The 22,900-nt window shown below is 39.3% G+C and overlaps 1 protein-coding gene across 1 annotated transcript in view; it reads right to left on the bottom strand.

Annotated features, from left to right (window-relative positions):
• The window catches only part of SYNRG (synergin gamma), a 124,146-nt gene that overhangs the window by 23,337 nt on the left and 77,909 nt on the right, over nt 1–22,900 (bottom strand). The window contains exon 12 of the mRNA XM_089673598.1: nt 16,327–17,277. Within this exon, the coding sequence (XP_089529724.1) occupies nt 16,327–17,277 (951 nt within the window). The remainder of the gene's footprint in view (nt 1–16,326; nt 17,278–22,900) is intronic.

Below are 22,900 nucleotides of genomic sequence, written 5' to 3'. Positions count from 1 at the left end.
CACTGTTGATATATGAAATATCATGCTATGTTATTGAAGTGGTTTCATAAGAAAAACTTAACATCTGATTCCACAATGAATATATAGAATCAGTGGCCTCTATATTTCACAAATCTGTTCCTTAGCATAAATAGCCAAAGAACAAAAATCGGTTGGCTACATCTTAACAGATAAGGCATGCAATTATGGTCAAAAGGCTTAGTTGCTGGACCAAATATTAGAAAAGGTAGGTCAAATGATCTAAGCAACCTTGAAGTTGGATTGACTGTTGGTGCCAGGCATGGTGATTAAAGCGGCTTGGGAGTGGTTGACCTCCTGGAATTAAGGCAAACTGTACTCCCTTTACAAAAAATGGTGCAAAAACAGAAAATATCAAAAATGAGTGGTATTTTATAAACCATTTTAATAAAAGGCCAGAAAAGAACGGCCTAATATGTTTACATTGAATAAGTTCACAGCAGCTCCTACAACCACTCTTTAGGGTCCATGCACACTAGCTTAAAAAAAATCACTACTTCTAAAAAGGAGTTTAGCACTTTGGCTGTAGAAGCAATTAACTTTATCCTATGTGTCCATGCACATTAGGACATTTAGAGGCACATTTTAAGCTCAGCGTTTAGAGACCAAAGAAAAAAACCCAGCTGTGCATTTTTCGAGAGCAGTTTTCTAGGAGGAGGGGGGGGGGGGGGGGGAATCGTGCCTAAACGCTGGTACAAAAACTCAACATTCGCATTTTTTTGTCTGCCAAGAGCGCTGGCTTTTGATTTTTTTTTATCTGAAGGATATCTCTGAATGCACAGCACAGAAGATTATGGACTGTAGCAGCAGCCATAGCTCGCCCACTCTTGCCAGCTAGGAACAGTAAAATAAAGATACAGTGAGCATTGTGTCATCAAACCAGAGCAACTGAAGACCAGACAAATACTGCTAGTCCAATTTACCGATTTCTTACAAGATATGCAGATTTTAGGTTTAGAATTTGCTATACACTGTTTGAATCTGTATACCCATCCAGTCTAAAATCACTGGTAGCTTTATATTGTAGAGAATGTTTTCTTGGCACACAATGGGTCTCTTTATATCAATTGAACATTTTTTGAATGGTATTGCATGCCTCAGTATTGTTGCCAACCCTGTTCATCGCTCTATGGGCACTAGATGAGTGAATGTATATCACAAAACACCTCCACTTTACGAATGTTGTAGTATCTGCACTCAGGTACTACTGTGGTTACCACACTTCTTTGCTGTAGGTGTTATATGTTGGATTGCTACCATAAATCATAACTAAAGCACCTTGAAAAAGCCATGTCATCTCACTTTTGTTATTCATTTTGGGAGCTATGTCATCTGCAAAATACTTGCTTTCCCCCTTGTAACTAAAATTGCCATGCCATTAACTTTGCATGTAACGATTTTGTGGAAACTAGATAAAAATGTCAAACATGTTCCATGGTTAAGAAACAAACCAGCATTCTTAATCACTTGCCATCCTTAGGCCTCAGGAAAAATGGTTATACCAAGATCATGGCTGTACCCTGGTATCAAAATTTTTCAGCCAGCGATAGGCTTTCTGGTAAAAGTGATTAAGCAGCTCTACAGCCACCTGATCACTTTTACAGGGCTCATTAGGCCCCCCTCCCCAGGTTCTCCCATTCCACTAGAGATAATGGGACCGCTACAAGCTGTGGAGCCGGCTGCCCACTGTGATGAATGAAGCCAAAAGCGACAAGGATTTAATCACTTCCAGTTCTGTGTTTATTTGGATGCTACCAGCCAGGGAAGCAGTCGATCAAACGATCTTGGTTTGATCGGCTGGCTTGGAAGGCAGAGAAGGGATCAGGGGACTAAGACCCCAGATCTCTTCATAAAGAGGACCTGCCACTGCCCAGGCTATCACAAGAGATATTGTTTACCCCTTGTGACAGCAAAAAAAGTTGAATGAAAAAAAAGTGTAAAATAAAAATGTAAAAAAAAAAAAAAATTAAATTTAAATCACTACCATCATCCCCCATGCAAATGCACACGTAGGTTCCGTACACACAAGTAAACTGTAATTGAACCATACAGGAGGTATTAACGTGAACGTCAGAATGAGAGGAATAATTTTAGCACCAGCGCTCACATTTAATTCTAAATTGGCAACCTGTAAAGGCTTTTAAAGCTTCACCTATGGAGATTTTTAGTTTTTAGAACCATAGTTTGCTGCCCATGACATGTTTGGTGTCCATTTACTCTACGCAACATCATCTTTTATGAAAAAAATTGAGTAGTTTATTCTGTGTGTGTGCGCACTATAATGCATTTAAGTGTATTTTTTCCTGAAAATTTGCGTTTGGGAAATGGCTGGGAAAACACTGTATGACACAAAGTGCTGCCATGCAGAGAGCAGAGCTGTGAGAGGGACCCAGCATCCTCACCCATTACACGCAGAAAACTACAGGGGGTCAGAGACGAGACCAGTCATGCTGCTACAGGAAAGCAAGAGCAGCAGTGATTGTTTTTTATTACAGGAGACTCCTGCACAAAAAGAAACATTCCATGCCGGTTTGCACAAAGCACACCAAGATTCAAGCAAGAATACACATGCCTCCTCTTTTATCTTGACCAACTCTACTTATCCTGAACCCTAGGCACAAAAAAACAAAACAAAAAAAACAAAAACAAACAAACATAAAAAACAAACAGCCCTCCCCCATATCCTCTTTTATGGCGATTCTCTTATATTTCTATCATGTAATGTCACAATGGTTTTCATTTAGGTCCCTGAAGTGGAAAATAGTGCGAGGGGCTGGCAGGGTGCTCTAGGTGTGTCTTTCTGTATAGGTGGATATGCCCTTGAAGCTCCTCCCATCATTCCATCACCACCCACACAGCCTCCCTGGCCTTACACTCTAATCATACCTTTTCTAACCTGACACTGTGCTTTTTCTCTTTATGCACTCCACATTTCCTCCCCTGCTGACACTTTACTTTTTCCATACCTGACACTCTGCCCCTTTCCTACCCATTTGACACACGATTCTCCTTCCCTTAAAGCAGGAGAGATCAGCTGATGCAGGGATCTGTTTTTTTGGTATTGGTTGAATATAAAAAAACTGAACATGTACACCATGTTTTTATACATTCTGAAGGGGGATCCGCCTGTTTAACTGGACAATTTACACTCTTGCTGGTTCACCCTCTCTGCTTTCCCATCATTGCTGCAGCAAGCAGTAGGACAACTCTGTTACTATGTTGCCTTGCGGTGAGCTGTAAATGTTCTGTACTGCTGGGTATAGGATGCTGTAATTCTGAAATTGTGGCTGAAGTGAAGCAGAGTGGCATATTGTGAGTAGTTTGTTGCTAAAGCAATGTGACAACCCAGCTCAAGAATTAAGCTAGTAAAAGCAGCAGAATAATAAAAACTGGGATGGCACTGGGCGAGGAGAAGCTCCATATATTCCTGTTCTCTGTACATTACAGTAAGCCAATTTAAATTTCAGTGGGGTGGATAGGCAATTAGTTGCCCTGCTGATAAGAAGAGAGCAGTGGTGACTGATTGCCTTTACAGGAAATAGGGGCTCCTTCAGAGAAAAATGGCTAGCTATTTGTCAATATTTTAGAGCACAGGAACACCGTATTAAAAAAAAAAAAGAAAAAAAAAAAAAGAAAGGCATGTTGTGGGACAGGTATGTAGCGCTCTAATTATTAAAGATTTGTTTTTCCTGGCATTCAGATTGAAACCTTTGCCATGTGCAAACAGATTAAATAAATTGCTTGAAATATTAATAAACTTGAGGAGCATTTGTGATCCTGTTCAATTAAATCTTTACTACGTTACTTGTCTAGCAAATGTCACAGGAAGCAATTTGTTCTATCTGTATAGCATTCAATTGCTACTTTTAGCAATTGGAGATTGATAGTGTGATCGGTCTACTAGAAATTGCCCTTCTAGCTCTTGCCTGTTCAAAACACACATTCAGCTAAATGACTCAGAGAGGGGACACCCCCCCCCCCCCCCCCTCATCCTTACCTATATTTTGTAGAACTCTGTGGGCTTTTTAATAAGTCAGTCCAGTAAAAGCTCATTTTTAAACTATCCTTCCCTATTTGATTCTTCATACAATGTTCTGTGTTTGGAAGCACCTTGCATTACATTTTTTTTCTAGGATAGGTTTAAAAAAAAAAATAAAATTCAAAAATCTGTAAACATTAAAATAGAAGGGTGAAAAAACATTCTGCCACTCTCCAATGGACTGTGCCACGCTCACATGAAAAATACAAGAAAGGCAGCTGCAGTCACCTCCTCCACGGTTAGGTAACTACACCTCCCAATGTAAGTGTAAGAAGCCCTTAAAACCTTCAGTATTCAGCTATACAACAATAGTGTTGCTCAAAACTCTATAAGTTGAATGTACATGATCATTTTGCCATTTATCCAGCTTACAAAAGTATAGCAAAAAAAAAAAAAATTGGTCTGTAGTGTCAATGTGCAGAATTATACTTTGACACATTATTCATAGTTAGATTGTTACAAACTGTTGGTGGTTTTAGGGTATTAGAATGAATAGAAACATGACTATAGGTTATTTAGAGGAACAGCGTGAAGAAAAAAAAACCAGCAGCACACGCCAAGTAGCTTCATAACTATTGCAATTTATTTATGAGATCAGAAAAAAGGAAACACACATTAAACAGCATTCATGGTTCAACAATAGTGACCTATTTGGGGAACAATGGCTCCTTCAACACAATGATGTCATTTCGGAGCAAATTCGTCCATGCTCTGTCATAATTCAACATACATCAGAATCTTCAAAATATCATGAAACAGATGAACTCTGAGACAAGGCAAGAACTATCTGCTAAATGGGGTAATAAACAAATATAAACTGACCCTCTTCTCTGAGAAAACAAACAAAAAAATAATACTGTGTGGTCCACAAAACAGAAGAAATAAATATGCAACCTCAATAAATAACTCATGATATTACAAAAATCTCCTGAAATAAATACATAAATACAGTGCACATCAATGGATTTTTTTACCAATATTGGCTTTTATAAATAGCCCAAAGAAAACAATATACAATGCAAAAAACAAAAATGAAAAAACAAAAACACGTCATGGCATTTAAAAATTCAAAACTAGGGAACATTCCAAAAGAACAGCACACACAAACAGTATGGAAAGCCAAAAGGCACCAAAAAACAACAAGGCTGACAGCAAGCAGAAACAAAAACACAACCACATTGGTAACAAAAAGCTGAAAACTGCATAAAAAAAAAATGGCAGAAAAACAAAAGTGAAAAAATGAAAAAATGAATGGACCTGGTTTGGCAAAACTATACTCTAATAGCATTGGATGGAAGGCAGATGGAGCAATGTAAAGCTTAAAACAATGGAATTGAGTAATAAAAGCACAGGACTACAGCATATTAAGTATTTTTAGAAATTTTACATTTGAAAAAAAAAAATAAGATAAAATGCTAACCATTGTTTCATAATCGTTTGGTAATACCACAGCAAGACAATGAAACCAAATATTTTAAATTCAAAAATACAACACGGCATAGTTGAAAGAAATAAAAAGGAAAAAGTGGAGTACCATAATACTTGTTATTTCTATGTTAAATCCAACCACAAAGGCAATAGTGCATCACACAACTACCCAAGGGTGATGAGTGCATGGTTCTATAGTACCAAAGCCAGAAACACAAATGGAAGTGTCCAAGGTTCTAAGTTTATCACACGGCATGAATCCTGAAATCACCTACCTGCTACTACAGCTGGGACAGGGATTCATTGAACTAGACCTCATTTTTCCAGTCAACAGAAAAACTTAAGGGCTTACAACTGGTTAGAACAGGTAACCTGTATAAGTATCTGTTACAACCCATGTAGCTAAAATGGAAAGGCATTGTGGCCTCCAATATTGATAGTGGTACCCTACCATTGTACTGTAATGTTAAAAAGGAACTCCAATAACTCAACCACTTTTTAAAAAGTGCTGGTTTACAATGGATTAGGTACATTGAGATGTATGCAGTGGACTAGTCCAGCCACCTCAACAGCTTCCATGTTTACCATCAAGGGACACATAGCTAACATTAAAAGCTAAACTCCAGGGAACCTAAAAAGTCTACTTTGCAGTGGAGCTGTGCCTGCACTGCAGGGGTTAACTGCTCTTTTATGTATAGGGGTCTTAATAAAACACTTTTACTTACCCAAACCTCTGCTCCTGCAGTCCCCTCTGGGCTCCTAGACAAGGCTCTGCAGCCTCTTCTCCCCTATGCCCCGGCAGTCTAAGGTCCTCTGACATCAACACTGATACAGGGCATACAGTCCTGCACTGGATGTGAAGTCATTGGGAACAGTCCATGGTTGGAGTATAGGGGAGGTCCTGTCTGCCATAGAAACAGGGAATTTGGTTAAAAAAACAAAAGCCTTTTCTGTCCCCTAGACATAAATGAGTGGTATGGGCGCAGACTCACTGCAAGGGAGGATTTTAAGGTTTTCTGGAGTTTGGTTCTTAAGGGATTTGTGTTCTGGTCCACTGCAAATGGCAAGGTTAGGCAAAGGTTTCTAATTTTTCTTTACACGTTTAGAGCTGATGGTATTAATCTCATTAGACATCAAAGTACTGACCTTCTGAATTACCTCTAAGGGAACCTTTACTACTGGGTCAAACTTCTATTGGTTCAGAAAAAAAAATTATTTTAGTTGGAACCACTGCCAAAGTAGAAAAACGCTGGGACATCCCCATTTTGCTGGAATATACAACTGATGCTGGCAATTGATGCCACTTAACTAAATAGAATATTTGTGACTCCTGTTGAACATTCTACAATACAAACAGAGACTTCTGGTGCAAGTAACACAAGGAAGGAAGGTAAAAGGTACAGTAGAGTAGGTAATGACTTGCTTGGCATTGGGAGGTAGAATACTAAACAAAAGCCAAACTTGATGGAATATTAAAAGAAATGGGATCTTCATCCAGAAAGTGTTTCAGAGTAAATCATGGTGTAGGAGTAAAGGGGAAAACAAAGACCAACGAAATCCAAATTAAAATAATCATAACATTTCTGTCGCATGGGATGAGTTGCAACCAAACAAATGTTATGCAAATTATTAAAGAACGAGAATTCGGACTATTAAAATGGAAATTGGATCTTACAGAACACAAATGAAAAAAGACAGGCACAATTACTGTTTAGAACAGAGCCAGGGATGAAACATTCACAAGAGCCCTAGAAAATACCCAGTAAGTGAGAGTAACATATAATGCCATATATTTAACAGAATTCAATTTAGATATATTGCTTAATATACAGATGTCTAGAATATTGTTTAATTAGTTATATTTCAAAATACAAACTCACTGAGGTATTATGATCATCGTCTGAGTGTGGTCGCAGAACTTTTAAGACACAGCAATTTACAAGAAAAAAAAAAATATATAGCAGCACTTAAAATACCAGTATATGGTCTGGAAAACACAAAGCTATGCCTGTCAACTTCCTCTCTTATTTACCAGATACATTAATGTGTGGTGTAGCGTCCACTAGAATTCAGATCTGACATCACATTAAAGCAGAACTAAACCCAATGATTTATCGGTTTCCCAAACTTGTACTCAAGGCATGTTCTCAACCAAACTGTCACACCATCAAATGGCTGGTGTAAATAAATGATTTGTAGTTGCCATGGTGTTACACATGTGATCAGAGGCTAAGAAGGCAGCTTCCTTGGCTATAAAGGATAGCAGGGTTTAGTGCTTTAAAGATATCACAGTTAAACTGCTGGTGTACATGAATTGCCTGTAAAAGGGATCTCAGTGAACCCAAAAACTCGCATCTTTAAAAAGTTAAGTTTGCCAATAAAGGACATCACCTGTATGCCAAGATTTCTGCCTACTTTGTGTTACTAAACCAGAACAAGCATGCAGCAAATTGTAAAGTCAAATTTCCTGGCCTGTTTACCTGTCAGGTTCAGTAACAAAGCAGGTAAGCATGACACACATGCTACTATAATTTTCAATATGTCAACATTGACAACCCCCAGTTCTCATTAGACGTTACATTTAAAAGCGATACTAAAAGGTTCCATTTTTTGTTTTTTTTTTTTAAATAACAAACATGTTATACTTACATGCTCTGTGCAGTGGTTTTGCACAGAGCAACCCAGATCCTCCTCTTCTCAGGTCCCCCACCAGCGCTCTTGGCTGCTCCTTCCTAATGGGTGCCCCCATAGTTAGTATCCAAAATATCAACTATATGCAGGCTCTGTGATTTATTTGACTCACTCAATGCCTTATATGCACTTAACTAGCCACAGAACCAGTGTAATTCCTAAAGTGCCTTGAAATTTTTCACATTTTGTCCACGTTACAGCCAAAAAGGTAAATGTATTTTATGGGGTTTTAATGTGATAGCCCAATACAAAGTGGCACATAAGTATGAAGTGAAAGAAAAAATTATAAATTGTTTTTAAAAATGTTTTACAAATAAATATCTGAAAAGTATGGCGTGCATTTGTATTCAGCCCCCTTTAACACCCCTAACTAAAATCTAGTGAAAATCAATTGCCTTCAAAAGTCACCTAATTAGTAAATGGAGTTGACCTGTGTAATTTAATCTCAGTATAAATACAGCTGATCTGTGAAGCCCTCAGAGGTTTATTAGAGAACATTAGTGAACAAACAGCATCATGAAGGCCAAGGAACACACTAGACAGGTCAGGAATAAAGTTGTGGAGCAGTTTAAAGCAGGGTTAGGTTATAAAAAAACATATCCCAAGCTTTGAACATCTCACAGAGCATTGTTCAATCCATCATCCGAAAATGGAAAAAGCATGGCACAACTGCAAACCTACCAAGACATGGTCATTCACCTAAACTGACAGGCCAGGCAAGGAGAGCATTAATCAGAGAAGCAGCCAAGAGGCCCTTGGTAACTCTGGAGGAGCTGCAGAGATCCACAGCTCAGGTAGGAGAATCTGTCCACAGGACAACTATTAGTCGTGATCTCCACAAATCTGGCCTTTATGGAAGAGTGGCAAGAAGAAAGCCATTGTTGAAAGAAAGCCATAAGAAGTCCTGTTTGCAGTTTGCGAGAAGCCACGTGGGGGACACAGCAAATATGTGGAGGAAGGCGCTCTGATCAGATGAGACCAAAATTTAACTTTTTGGCTTAAAAGCAAAACACTGTGTGGGGGGGAATTAACACTGCACATCACCCTGAAAACACCATCCCCGCTATGAAACAAGGTGGTGGCAGCATCATGTTGTGGGGATGCTTTTCTTCAGCGGGGACAGGGAAGCTGGTCAGAGTTGATGGGAAGATGGATGGAGCCAAATACAGGGAAATCTTAAAAGAAAACCTGTTACTGTCTGCAAAAAGACTTGAGACTGAGGCAGAGGTTGTCCTTCCAGCAGGACAACGATCCTAAACATACAGCCAGAGCTACATTGGGAATCCAACTGAGAGTCTGTGGCAAGACTTGAAAAATTGCTGTTCACAGATGCTCTCCATCCAATCTGACAGAACTTGAGCTATTTTGCAAAGAAGAATGGGCAAAAATTTCACTCTCTAGATGTGCAAAGCTGGTAGAGACATCCCCAAAAAGACTTGTAGCTGTAATTGCAGCGAAAGGTGGTTCTGCAAAGTATTGACTCAAGGGGCTGAATACAAATGCACGCCACACTTTTCACACATCTGTAAAAAAATTTTGAAAACCATTTATCATTTTCCTTCCACTTCACAATTATGTGCCACTTTGTGCTGGTCCATCACATAAAATCTCAATAAAATACTTTTATGTTTTTGGTTGTAACATGACAAAATGTGGAAAATTTCAAAGGGGTATGAATATTTTTTCAAGACACTGAATATGTCAAAGATTAAATGGTTAGCAAGTCTGGGCACATCATAACAGAGCCAATACCCTTCTTGCAACAGAAAAGAACTCCAGAATGTTGGACTAATGCAAGTTCATATACAAAACTCTAAATTACACCGTTAGGGAGAATGGGCTTTTTATTTTTCTGGAAAAGCGGGTGATGCTATACAAAAAAAAAACCCCACACACCCAATTTGATCAAACACTTCTGAAACTGTATAGTACAGCACAAAACCCAACAAAAACACTGTCACTAGATAAGGAACAAAACAATGCATAAAAATAAAAAGCTGTACATGCTATACTTATGGCTTTTAAGTGAACTATGTGGTGAACTATGTGGTTTGCTGAAAACAATACTGCAATTTAAAGTGAGTCTCAACTAGCTAAGATGCTTCCAAACAGTTTTCTAGGTCAAATCACCTCACCCATCTTGACTGGTCAGCGGAGAATGATGTCAATCCCATGTATGCAAATTCATTCATTCCGGCACTGAGGTGTGCAGTGAATGTACATTCTAAAGAATGCTATGCTTGAAGCCCCATCACTGAGCCCTTCGCCTATTAAAACAGTCATATGCCAAAACTTAACTGTGGAGTAGAGGGATGGATTTGCCCCTACAATTAACCTCTTTGCGCCGGCCGCACGCAAATGTGCAGCCTCCTGGCATCTGGGCCTTGATGCTGAGCAACCACACATTTGCGTGCAATTAAGAAAAACATAGGTGCTGAGAACACGTGTCCTGCGCGCTCCCAGCACACGTCTGGTACTCATGGAAAGGTCCCGATCTCCTCTTTTGATTGGGATCTTTCCCAATCATGTGACTGCCGTAACAGCAAATCACAGCAGTCACATGACCCTAAAATCCTGCCCGTCTCCCGGCTTCTGAAACCCTTAAAAGGCCGGAAGGTGCCGGCGCCAAGGCGTTAACTTAAAGTGGAACTTCATTCTCTCAATCAACACTGACTATTTTTAATCCTTATGCTGCTCATACTAGTAAACAGATAGGAAATTGTATCATATTATATTTGAGTTAAACTTTTTTTTTTTACATTTGTATTGTTCCTTCCTGGTCTCCAGGCCTAGGCAAATGATGTCATACATCCCAGGAGACGTCAGGAGGGGCATTCTCAGCTAACCACACCCTCATGTCTGTGCCAAGGTCAGATGGATACCAGCAAGTAAATTCATCTGTCCTTACTTATGATGGTCACAGCCAGAAATGCTAGAGGGGTGTTTTATTGCCGTACCAATACGAAATATTTACCTCCTTGGACATTTTCATGTTTTACTACCATAGAACCAGGAATCACAGCACATTTATTTTTACATGACCAACAAAAGAAATACTATTTAATGTCAAAGTAAAAAAAGATCCTTGCGATTATTGCTTACAATGAAAACATAGAATAACTGGTTGCATGTAACTACCCCATTATGATAACACGCCAAAACTGCTAGAACACCATAGTCTAGAGCAGGGGTCTCCGAACTATGGCCCTCCAGCTGTTGAAGTATTACAAGTCCCATCATGCCTCTGCGAGTCTAGTCTGTGGCTGTCAAGAGTCTTGCAAGGCCTCATGGGACTTACAGTTCCTCAACACCTGGAGGGCCACATACATATACACACACACACACACACACACACACACACACACACACATATATATATGGTCTACCCATAATGACAATGTCCAAGCTATTCTATGACAAAAAAAAAAAAAAGTTAGTGAAAAGCAGAAGTCAGAAATGGATACAAGGAAATTTCCAATTCGCTGAAAAAATTGCGATCACCCGCTGGCAAGGAAAGAGGGGAACAGCGTCCCAAGCTAATCCAGAGGCTTGACAATGTGCAGAGAAGGGAAGATGGACGCTGCTCCTATCAATCTGAAGGAGTCAGAGAGAGAAAGATGCTATGTTGTGAGTGGCCTCAGCCATCACTCCGGCAACACCCTCTGATGTGTTTTGCCCCACCCATAGGGGGTTTGGTCACAGAGGCTACTGTTACCAAGCTCCCTATGGGTGGAGTGAAACGCATCAGAGGGCATAGCCAGAGTGACGGATGAGGCCACTCACAACATAGCATCTTTCGCTGACTCCTTGGGATTGGTATGAGCAGCGTCCATCTTCCCTTCTCTGCACAGAGTTAAAAAACAAACAGTAAGACATAAAAAGAGTATGGCATGATGGTAAATCTGTCCAACCAGAGTTAGTAGCCACTGCAGAAGGGCATCAATGAGAAAAGCCACCAAGAGACCTATAATAACCCTGAAGAAAGTTACATACCTCTATGGCAAATCTAGTTTATGGACATAATTTTGCTGGATGTTTCACAAGTTACAGCTTCAAAAAGGACCAAAAATACAAAAAGAAAATTCACATAATTTGTCTTTGAGCAAGACAGTGGCTTCAAGTATAAGGGCACAAACTACACAAGACATTAAAATGTTATTATCTTGGAATGGCAGAGACAAGGTTCAGATCTCAATCCAAGAGAGAATTTGTGGCTGAACCTAAAAAAGGAGGTTTACTCAGGATGCCCATGTAACACAATGTGGAATGCTGATAGAGACCTATCCACACACTGACTCGAGACTGTAATTGTTGGCAATGGCAAAAGCAAGAAATACTGAGTTGGCGGGGATAGATACAAATGCAGCCAGTTATTTTATGTTTTTTTTCACTGTAATTTAAATCAATTTTCAGAAATCAGTTTTGACTTTGAGAAGGTTTGTTGATTAGCATAAAAAAAAAAAAAATTATAGTTGAACTTTAGGCAAACTGCTATATACGCAAAATTAATAGATAAAAGCAGCTTAATTTATCGTAAGATTTGAACAGTGCCACATATGGCACAGTTCTGTGCATGTACAGCAGAGATGTTGGATGCCTATCGCTTGACACATGTATTTTCGGGCGCCGGGCAGGTAGTTTCTGTATCTTTAGCCCTGCTGTGGGCAAGCAGCAGGGCTCACCTATCAGGTGAAGCAATCGGTGGCAGCACTCCACACAGTGCCAGCCTCTCCGCACCTCCGATGTGAGGTCTCCTGGGCTGCGCTTGCCCACCTGCGGGCCCGGTGTGCTGTTGGCTAGAGGGGAGGGAGAAGAGCAGACAAGTCCACTCCACCTCCCCTTCTTGTGATGACCTGGAAGTGATATTATGATGTCACTTCCGGGTCCCTGTTGAGAGACTAATAATTCTAGCACCAGACCTCCTCCGTAATGCTAAACTGGTGACCTATGAGGAGCTTTAAAAGTGCCGATCTACAGAAAATATAGGGTACTGAAGTTCGTTGCCAGTTCACGAGCGTGCACAAATGTAAGGTTTGACATGTTGGATATCTATTTACTCGCTGCAACCTCAACTTTAACATACTTAACAGAAAAAAAAAAAAAAGCAATTTATTGCTTTTTGGTGCCCTAAAATTAAACTCACTTGTATTTTTTACTGAAATTTTGCGTTAATATCATGCGTCATAAAAAAATTGGAACTACCACTATTTTATTCTCTAGTGTCTCTACTTTCACAAAATATATCATGTTTGGGAGTTTTATGTAATCTTCAGGCCTAAAATTATTTTTTAAATGAGTGCAAAAAACGGCTCTGGCAGCAAAAGGGATAAACGTATAAGACCTGACCCACCCTTTCCTGACGAGCAGCCAATCGGTGCTGATTACACTGCAAGGTCTCTCCTCCCTGCTAGTCCCTGGATGCAGTGCTGGAGACGGGCAGGGAGGGGAGGAGGAGAAAAACAGCACAATGTTAAAAATATTACACGTTTAAGTCGCCATAAAGCCTCTTTTGTTTTTAAAAGCCCCAGACATACCTAAAATCACCTCCGATTTAAATACGGTTTTGATTACATTTTTTTTTTCATCTGGACAAGTAGATTGTCATGAGGGCAAGTAGATTGGGGCCCCGAATTAGTCCCTGGATAAGTAGTTTTTTTTTTTTTTAAATTATCACACTCCTGTATAAGTCTCATACTTTAAGAATGTGGCCAGAGTGAAAGGAGAAGCAGCACCCTAACAAATTAATCCCTCTATCACTCTGCCCTTTCCTCCCAATTGGCTCCATGCGCTGCATCTCCCTCCCTTAATCCAGGAAATGCAGTAGAAATTAGAAAAGGCCAACACCTAACCAAAATTCAAGTACTTCCAATGCTAGCATTCAAAAACCACACTTAATGTGTAAATATATACAGTGCAGCATTAATTTGTGTCTTTTTATCTGCATGGAGTTCAGGCTTTAAATCCACTGGTTTAATGATTTATGACAATAAAACATGAAAATGTTTGTGGGTGAACACCTTTTACAGGTACTGTATGTGGTTAATACACAAAGATATTCAGTTTACGAATCCCTTAATTTCCTGCCTTTGCATTACGCCTTTATATTTTCAGCACATTTACATGCAGACCATAGTGTCTAGTACCAAGTCAAGTATCAAAGAAAGGTGATGAAACAAAGAAACACAATCAAGAGTGCTTATGAGGTTGATTTTTTTTATCCCCCCCCCCTCCTGCCATGGCCGATCTGACAGCAGCTAGGAATCAGAAGGCTGCTTCATAACAGCTCAGTTGTTACCACTTTTCACAAACAAGCAATGGCAAGAGGAATGCAAATGCCAGCTTCCCCTTCCTCATGCCTTTGCATTTTGTCCGCAGTTACTGGTCTGTGAAAAGTGCTCACATCTGGAATAAGCTGTCATTATGAAGCAGCTATTTCTTTCAGAGATGTTGCTGGATCAGCTATGGCAGGCAGATAGAAGGCCTGGACCTCAAAGCTAGACTTAGAAAGCACCTACAGCAGCTTCATGGAACAAAGTACCATATGCAATTTGTTCCATGGAGAACACAACAGTAAAAAAAAAAAACAAAAAAAAAAAATCCATAATAGAGATTCTTTTAATATACGTTATTGTAAACTTTATAACTGGAATACTGCTGCAGCTGTCATTTTTAGAAGTACAGTTGCTTACAAAACACCTTGAAAGAGCTATCTTTTTAACACTGTGCATTTTGGCACTTTTAAAAAAAAAAAATCTGCATAATAAAAAAATGAATACTGACTAAAGGCTGTCCAGTTAGATACTGTGCCCTCAATTCATACATTAAACACTTAAATTGTGTTTTGAGTTTTATCTGTAAACCTTACAGATATACTTCAGTGAACATCAGGTAAACAGATAGGATGGATACATAAGAAGACTGCAGAAAACCTCTAGGCACCTTTTATGTGTGATTTTTTTCCCCCTTATCTGCATTCTATTTACAGATTCATCATGTAAAGTTATTTTTGAAATTTTCACTCTCAGCAGGTCTTTAGTTCTGATCTCAAAATGTAAAGATCCTCCCTGATACTGCATGGAAGGTTTGCAAAGCTTGTCCGCTAAAAGACACTGCTTCTCGGATAGCCATTAGTAATTTAAAGTGACCTTGACCTAGCCCTACAAACATTTCTAGAGTAACAAAGCTGAACTGCCTGCATATACAAGTTTTAGTCTTCAAATTGATCCACACTTTTCCATGGAGCCCTAAGGATTCAACGCCCAAGGTATATATGAGGCCTCGACTGTTAAATTGAGATTAAGCCCCATCTCTCTTGGGACTTAGTCCAACCCTTGTCCACGGGCGGACTGACAACTCATGGGGCCCCCGGGCAATAGGGGATCATGAGGCCCCTGTGTCCTTGCCCACACCCAAAAAAGCCTATAAAAAAAAAAAAAAAAAAAAAAAAAAGTACCAGGGGCATTTCATGGGGCCCCCTACTGACCCTGGGCCCTCGGGCAGTGCCCGAGTGGTCAGTCCGCCCCTGCCCTTGTCATTACACTGTCAAAATGCCATAGTATTTACTACCCACCAAGGTTCTATTATCTGACAGGTGAATGATAAAAGAAGGAGCTTGGAGCCAAGAGGGAGCAAAGTTTGATTTTGGACGTTGAACCCACCTGCCCCACAAGTATAGATATCAAGGTGCCCCCACAGAATCAATTTATAGTCCAAAACAAGTACGAGCAAGCACCACCATACATGGAACCAGGTCATATTCAGTTAAAGGTTACCACAGCTAGGCGAGTATTGCACATTCCACTGAACTTAACAGAAGCAATTGCACAAATGCAGCTTCTTTATAATACTGAAGTGTTCCACATCACAAAAAAAAAAAAAAGTAAACAAAAATTACACTCTCACACTCATCTTCTCTCTATAGCTATAAATAACTACCCTGTTCTGCCAACTCAATTGAAAATAATTATAGAATACATGCTAAATAAATATCTAAGGAGTTACTGTAATACTGTGCACATGGGATATCTTCACTGTATGATATATAGAAGAAAAAAGAGAAACTGCCACAGCATAAAGCTCACAAATATGTGGTATCTAGTTTAGTTTACAGCCATGGTCCCTTTACCAAAGCAATCTAACCAATTCCTCACCTGCAGCAGGCGGATGCTGACCACTAACCGTTGGCAAATCCAGAGAACTATCAGACATACCATGCTTCAATTCCCCGCCCAAGTCTGACAACTTCATGTCAAACTGGATAGAAAGTGCATCTTCAGAGTCATCCTTCCCAAAACTGCTGCCACCGATCGAAGGAAGGTCTAATGACTTAATAGAGACGGAGTCCTCTTTGGCTTGCTTGAGAGCAGCAAACTTGTCCACAAAAGATTTTTCAGAGTTGCTCTCGGTGGTAGTGAATTTGTCATACTGGAATGTAAAGTCACTGTCTTTAGGGAGACTGGCAGCATCTTTAGATTCCTCATACCCTGTGCTAGAACTGTCCAGAGAAAGGTGTTCAAATAAATCATATTTATTACTGGATGCTGAAGAGGTGGTTTGAAGGTTTTGGTTTAAACCAGTAGAGAGTACTGGATCAACTGTACATGATTCCTGCTTGAAAGCTTCATATTTGTCTCCAGTTTTTTGTTCAGCAGAAGTGCTATTACTTGTCAAGAAGTCCGTAAAGTCATTTTGGCTACCAACAGATGTAGTGCTGGCTGGTCCTCCAAAAAGTGTAAAGTCTCCAAAATCATCAAGTAAGGAGGAAATTTTAGCAGGCACAGCTGACACAGAAACATATGTGGATGAAGATGAGGAAGAGAATGGTAATGAAGATGCTGCTAATGAAAGTGCAGGCACAGGCAATGACACAGGCTTGGGTGCATGGAATGTTTTTGGAAAGGCATTGCTTGTTACAGAAGAAAATGAAAGGTCGGATGAGGATTTCAGTTGAGTAGGAGATTTCTGGGTGGGGACAGTATTAAATCCAAGAGACGTCTGAGTTTCTCTTAACGGAGTGTCTAAAGGAGATATGCTGTCTGCTGTTTTAAAGTCTGTGAATCCATCATCTGCTGAAGAAGATTTGAAGTCTGCAAAACCATCTCCTGCGCAAGCAAAACATACACAAAGAAAAAAACACAAACAATATAGGTTATTAGATGAACATTGACTTTATTCTGCTTTTACCCATTTGCCATCCAAAGGATTTACCCCCCTTAACCACTTCAAGTCCGGACACTTTTACCCCCTTCCTCTCCAGGCCAATTTTCAGCTTTCAGCGCTATCACATTTTGAATAACAATTGTGCGGTCATGCAACACTGTACCCATATGAATTTTTTAGCATTTTTTTTTGAGACAGATAAAGCTTTATTTTGGTGGTATTTATTCACCACTGGGATTTTTATTTTTTTTGCTATATAAATTAAAAAGTTCAAAAATTTTGAAAAAAAAAAAAAAGTGTTTTTCTTATAAGATTTTGCAAATAAATAATCTTTCTTCATAAATCTTGGCCAAAATTTAGTTTTTTTTTGTTTTTTTTTTGTTTTTTTTAACAAAACATACCAAATTAGTTTCTAACCAAAAATATCATTTTAAAAAAATAAAAAATTGTAAAAAATTTTTTTAAATATTTGTTTGTTTTTTTTACATACTGTCACCCTAGCAGTACAATGTTACCATGGTGACATTTTTACTACTTGTGGGGGGGTTATGAATATTTTTTTTTTATTTTTTTTTTTACATGGATTGCTTTTACACCCATAAAGACTGTAAAAGCAATCATTTTTCCTTCTCTCTGGCTGCATTCTTGCAGCCATTCAGAAATACTGTGTGAGCTGTGATTGGTCACAGCTTGTCACATGGTGCAAGGCTGTTGTGAATAGCCTTGTACCATGTGACCTCTGTGATCATTCACAGATTTCACACGTAGTAAGCAATGATGTCAGAAGTGACCTCTTGCTTACTACTCTGCATGTGATCACTGATTGGCCAATCAGTGATCACGATCGATACCTCGCACAGAGGTCCTGTACAATGATCGGTGTTCCACTGTGTCCGGAGGTCAATGACCTCCCACCCCTGCACTCCCACTGTCCGGCCGTTTATATACAACGGCCGGATGGGAAGTGGTTAATGACTAGGCCTCTTTTTGCTATTCGGCGCTGCACTATTTCAACTGATAAATTGCACAGTCATGCAATTTACACAGCTTTTACTTTCTGACTGCCTAACACATTTGAGGTGATAAAAATACCAGGATAGTACAAACACCCCCAAATGACCCCTTTTCTGAAAGTAGACACCCTAAGCTATGTGCTGAGAGGCATATTGAGTCCATGGAAGATTTATTTTTTTTCCCCCACAAGTTTTTGGAAAGTGAAAAAAACTTTTTTTTTTTTTTTTTTAACACAAAAGTTGTTATTTAAATGAATATTTCTCACACATGCCATGGGTATATGTGGAATTACACCCCAAAATACATTCTGCTACTTCTACTGAGTATGGGAATACCACATGCGAGACACTTTGGGAGCCTAGCCACATACAGGAGCCTAAAATCCAATGACCACTTTGAAAGCCGGAAGGTGCGTAACTTCCCTCACCCATTACAGTTTCGGAGGCCCTGAAATGCCAGGATAGCACCAAACCCCCCCAAAGGACCCCTTTTTGGAAAGTAGATACCCCAAGGAATTTAAAAAGAGGCATGGTGAGTATTTTGCAAATCTAATTTTCTCAAAAGGTTTTGAAATATAAAAAAAAGGAAAAATATGTTTTTGTTTTCTTTCTTCATTTTCCAAAAACTTGGGGCAACAAACGAGATATGCAAAATACTCAACATGATTCTTATCAAATTCTTTGGGGAGTCCACTTTCCAAAAAAGGGGTCATTTTGGGGGGTTTGGTGCTATCCTGGCATTTCAGGGCCTCCAAAACTGTGATAGTCAGGAAGTGTAATGAGGAAATAAAGCCCCATATTCGGGACCCCCTTCTCAGGAGAAGTAGCAGAATGTATTTAAGGGAGCAATTACACATATACCCATGGCACGTGTGAGCAATAAATCGTTTAAGAGACAAATTGTGTGTAAAAAAAATAAAATAAATAAAAACAACTTTTTTTTGTCATTTTCCAAAAACTTGGTCAAAAAATAAAATTCTTCTATTGACTCAACATGCTTCTCAGCAAATGGTTTGGGGTGTCTACGTTCCAAAAAAGAAGTTGTTTTGGGCGGTGGGGGCATTTTATGCTCAGCATTAGAAGTTTATGCCACACATCATTCATTCTTCTAACCACCTGAAGACCAAGCCTTTTCTGACACTTTAGAAGTTTATTAGAAGTTTATGCCACACATCATTCATTCTTCTAACCACCTGAAGACCAAGCCTTTTCTGACACTTTGTTCCCGTGAAAAAAAAAAAATCAGTATTTTTTGCTAGGAAATTCTTTGAACCCCAAAACATTATATAGTTTTTTAAAGCAGACACCCTAGTGAATAAAATGGTGGGTGCTGCAATTTTTTATGTCACATAGTACTCGCACAGTGATTTTTCAAATGCAGATGTTTTGCAAAAAAATACACTTTTTTTACTTTTAATGCACAAAAACACAATATATTGGCATACCATCATCTTTTATATTTTTCCAAATAATTGGCCAAGTAAATGGATACCAAACATGACATGCTTTAAAACTGCGCATGCCCCGTGCAATGGCGACAAACTGCATACATTGTATATAAACGGCCGGACGGTGGCACTGCAGGGTCAGGTGGCTGTCTATAAACGCTTGTGCGCGCTCCCTGGGAGCGCGCAGCACCGCGATCCGGTGCCCGCTGTGTCCTCCGGACACAGTGAAACACCGATCGTCGGACGGGACCTCTGTACGAGGTCCCGATCATGTGATCACTGATTGGCCAATCAGTGATCACATGCAAAGTAGTAAGCAAGATGTCACTTCTGACATCATTGCTTACTATGTGTGAAATCTGTGAATGATCACAGAGGTCACATGGTACAAGGCTATTCACAAAAGCCTTGTACCATGTGACAAGCTGTGACCAATCACAGCTCACTCTGTATTTCTCAATGAGTGCAAGAATGCACACAGAGAGAAAGAGAAATGATTGCTTTTACACCCATATAGGATGTAAAAGCAATCAGTGTAAAAAAAAAAAAAAAAATCTTTATCACCCCTCACAAGTAGTACAGTGTCACCATGGTGACACTGTACTGCTAGGGTGACAGTATATAAAAAAAAATAAAAAAATAAAAAATATAAAAAAAAAAAAAAATGTAAAAAAAAAATGTTTAAAAATTATAATTTTTGCTTATAAACTAATTTGGATTTTTTTTTTTTTACTAAAAAGATAACGGAATAAATTTTGGCTCACCCTCAACCTCTCTCATACTAACATTATCGTGTATCAATCTAAACATCTTTCTCTGTCTATCTTCATCAAACCCAACTCCCATATCCCTTTCCCATTTTGTAATAAAAATTAACTTTGTGTTTGTGTCTAATTCTGTGAGTATTCTATACACTTTTGAAATACCGTGCTTCCCATCCCTTCGTGTCTCTAACAACCTTTCAAACATATTCCACTCCTGTTTTATTCTCAGGGGTTTCGGTAGATTTCCAATAAAACATTTCAATTGATGATATTTCCACTCATCTATTCTAATAAAAATATCTCCCTTCTTCTCTATTAAATCTTTAAGTGATCTCAATTCCCCCTCCACCAAAACATCTCTCAGTTGGGTATCCTCCTTTCTAAACCATCTCCCTGATATCTTATTCTTTCCCGGGGGAAAGTACTCAGTATTTGTGAGAGGCATTAATATAGAATTAAATTCCCATTTCATGTTTTTGTGTAAATTGTCCCATACCCTAAAGACATTTAAAGTGTAGATACTTGTGCTTTCTTTAATTCCCCTGAACTGTGGTGGGACCCATATCATCTGACTCAATCTAATGCCACTAAGATCATTTTCAATTGTTACCCAACTTTTCCCCTTATGGTTAAATGTCCAGTCATATATTCTTGCTAAAACCACTGCTTTATAGTATCTCTTGACATCTGGTAGACCCAATCCCCCTTTCTCTTTAGTCCTACTCAATGTTTCATATGCTATTTTAGGTTTTTTATTCTTCCATATGTATCTTAACATTTTTTTCATTATCTTAAAGAAGGCTTCTGGAATTTTAATTGGTACCATTTGAAATCTATACAGTATTTTAGGCAAAATGGTAGCTTGTAAAGGCTTTTACAGTGGAGGTCTAGTGTCAGAATTACTGCTCTTCATCTGACGTTCGCAGCGATACCTCACATGCATGGTGCAACCCGTTTACAAACCGGCAGAGGGTCAACGCTCACGCACACAGGTGCATGCGTACGCGTGTGGGGGGGTGGCGAGGGTGCTTTTCTTTTTCCTTTAATTATTTTTACACCATCCCTTTAATGTTTTTTTTTTTAATCACTTTTAATCCTATCACAGGGAATGGAAATATCACCTATAAAACTTGAATGGGCATTGTCATATTCTTTTTTGTGAAATCTGTGGTCTAGATATTGTAAGGGCAGAGGCGATATCTAATCTCACCAAGATTGGTGTGATCAGATGCTTTCCCAATTTACAAATGGCGCTGATTATATCTTGCAAGACTGAAGTGATGAAATGCTTGTAGCTTCCGCTACAGAGATGATTGGCACCATTCCGGTCTATGGTCATTTGGCTGAAACAAAAAATGATACCAGGATGATGCCTGCAGCTGTAGGCATCATACTGGTATAACCAATTCAAAGACCAGTGATGTACCAGTACGTCGCTGGTCCTTGTTGGATATATATGCTATGCTTTTTTTTTTTGTTGTTTTTTTTTTGTATGCATCCTGTGGGCTGAAAGAAAAAAAAAAAAAAAAAGAAATCTCTGCCAGAAAAAAAAGTGTGTGGTATGCCCACCATTAGAATATAATGCCCTGCATCCACCCACTTCTAATGGTGGGCACACATTAGGTCACACGGTGCCACATGCGCCAATTCCAAGATTGTACAAATGTCTAAACAGTGGCATGCTTGAATAAAAATGGTCCATGTATAAGAGGTACCCCATATGGAAAAAGGATGACACCAAGTTCCAAACTATCTTGCCACTACTCCCCATGTAGTCTGGGCATCCGGGGGGCTCCACGTGACATCTTTTCTCTTGTAAATCCGAAACATATGTATAGCCTGTTGCCCTCTCACAGGTCTTATACATCTTGACCCCATATCTGGCACACTTTCTGGGGAGAAATTGTTTGAATGCAAGGTGGCCATAAAAATTAATGAAAAAAGGTGATTTACGAGGGGCCGAATTTTGTGGAGCCGGTCAAATTCAGGGTCACCCTGAGGACGACAGAGTGTGTTGGCGTTGAAATGCATAAAACACAATATACTCTCATATCTATGCCATGGCAGCAGAGAACACGGGTATATTATGAATCGGGTCTGTGGACCAATACAACTGCAATTCATTTTTTTTGGTAATGCCCATGTTGAGGGTTAGGCCCCAAAAAAATTTAAATCTGGAAACTGTAATGGGTTTTCACGCGAATGGTCTGGCAGGGTTTGAATTTGGGTTGGCAGCGATAAATTGTTGAGCATATAAATTGCTTTGATTCACAATGAATGCATACAAATCTTCCGGGAAAAAAAGCTCCAAAAAAAAAAAAATCAAAAAAAAGGGGGAGT

The sequence above is a fragment of the Staurois parvus genome, unplaced genomic scaffold, assembly GCF_062004578.1.
Source record: "Staurois parvus isolate SC_StPar_1 unplaced genomic scaffold, SC_StPar_1.0 ptg000142l, whole genome shotgun sequence".
Classification (NCBI taxonomy): Eukaryota; Metazoa; Chordata; class Amphibia; order Anura; family Ranidae; genus Staurois; species Staurois parvus.
The sequence above is the reverse complement of the archived record's forward strand: the minus strand, read 5'-3'. Positions and strand labels throughout refer to the sequence as shown.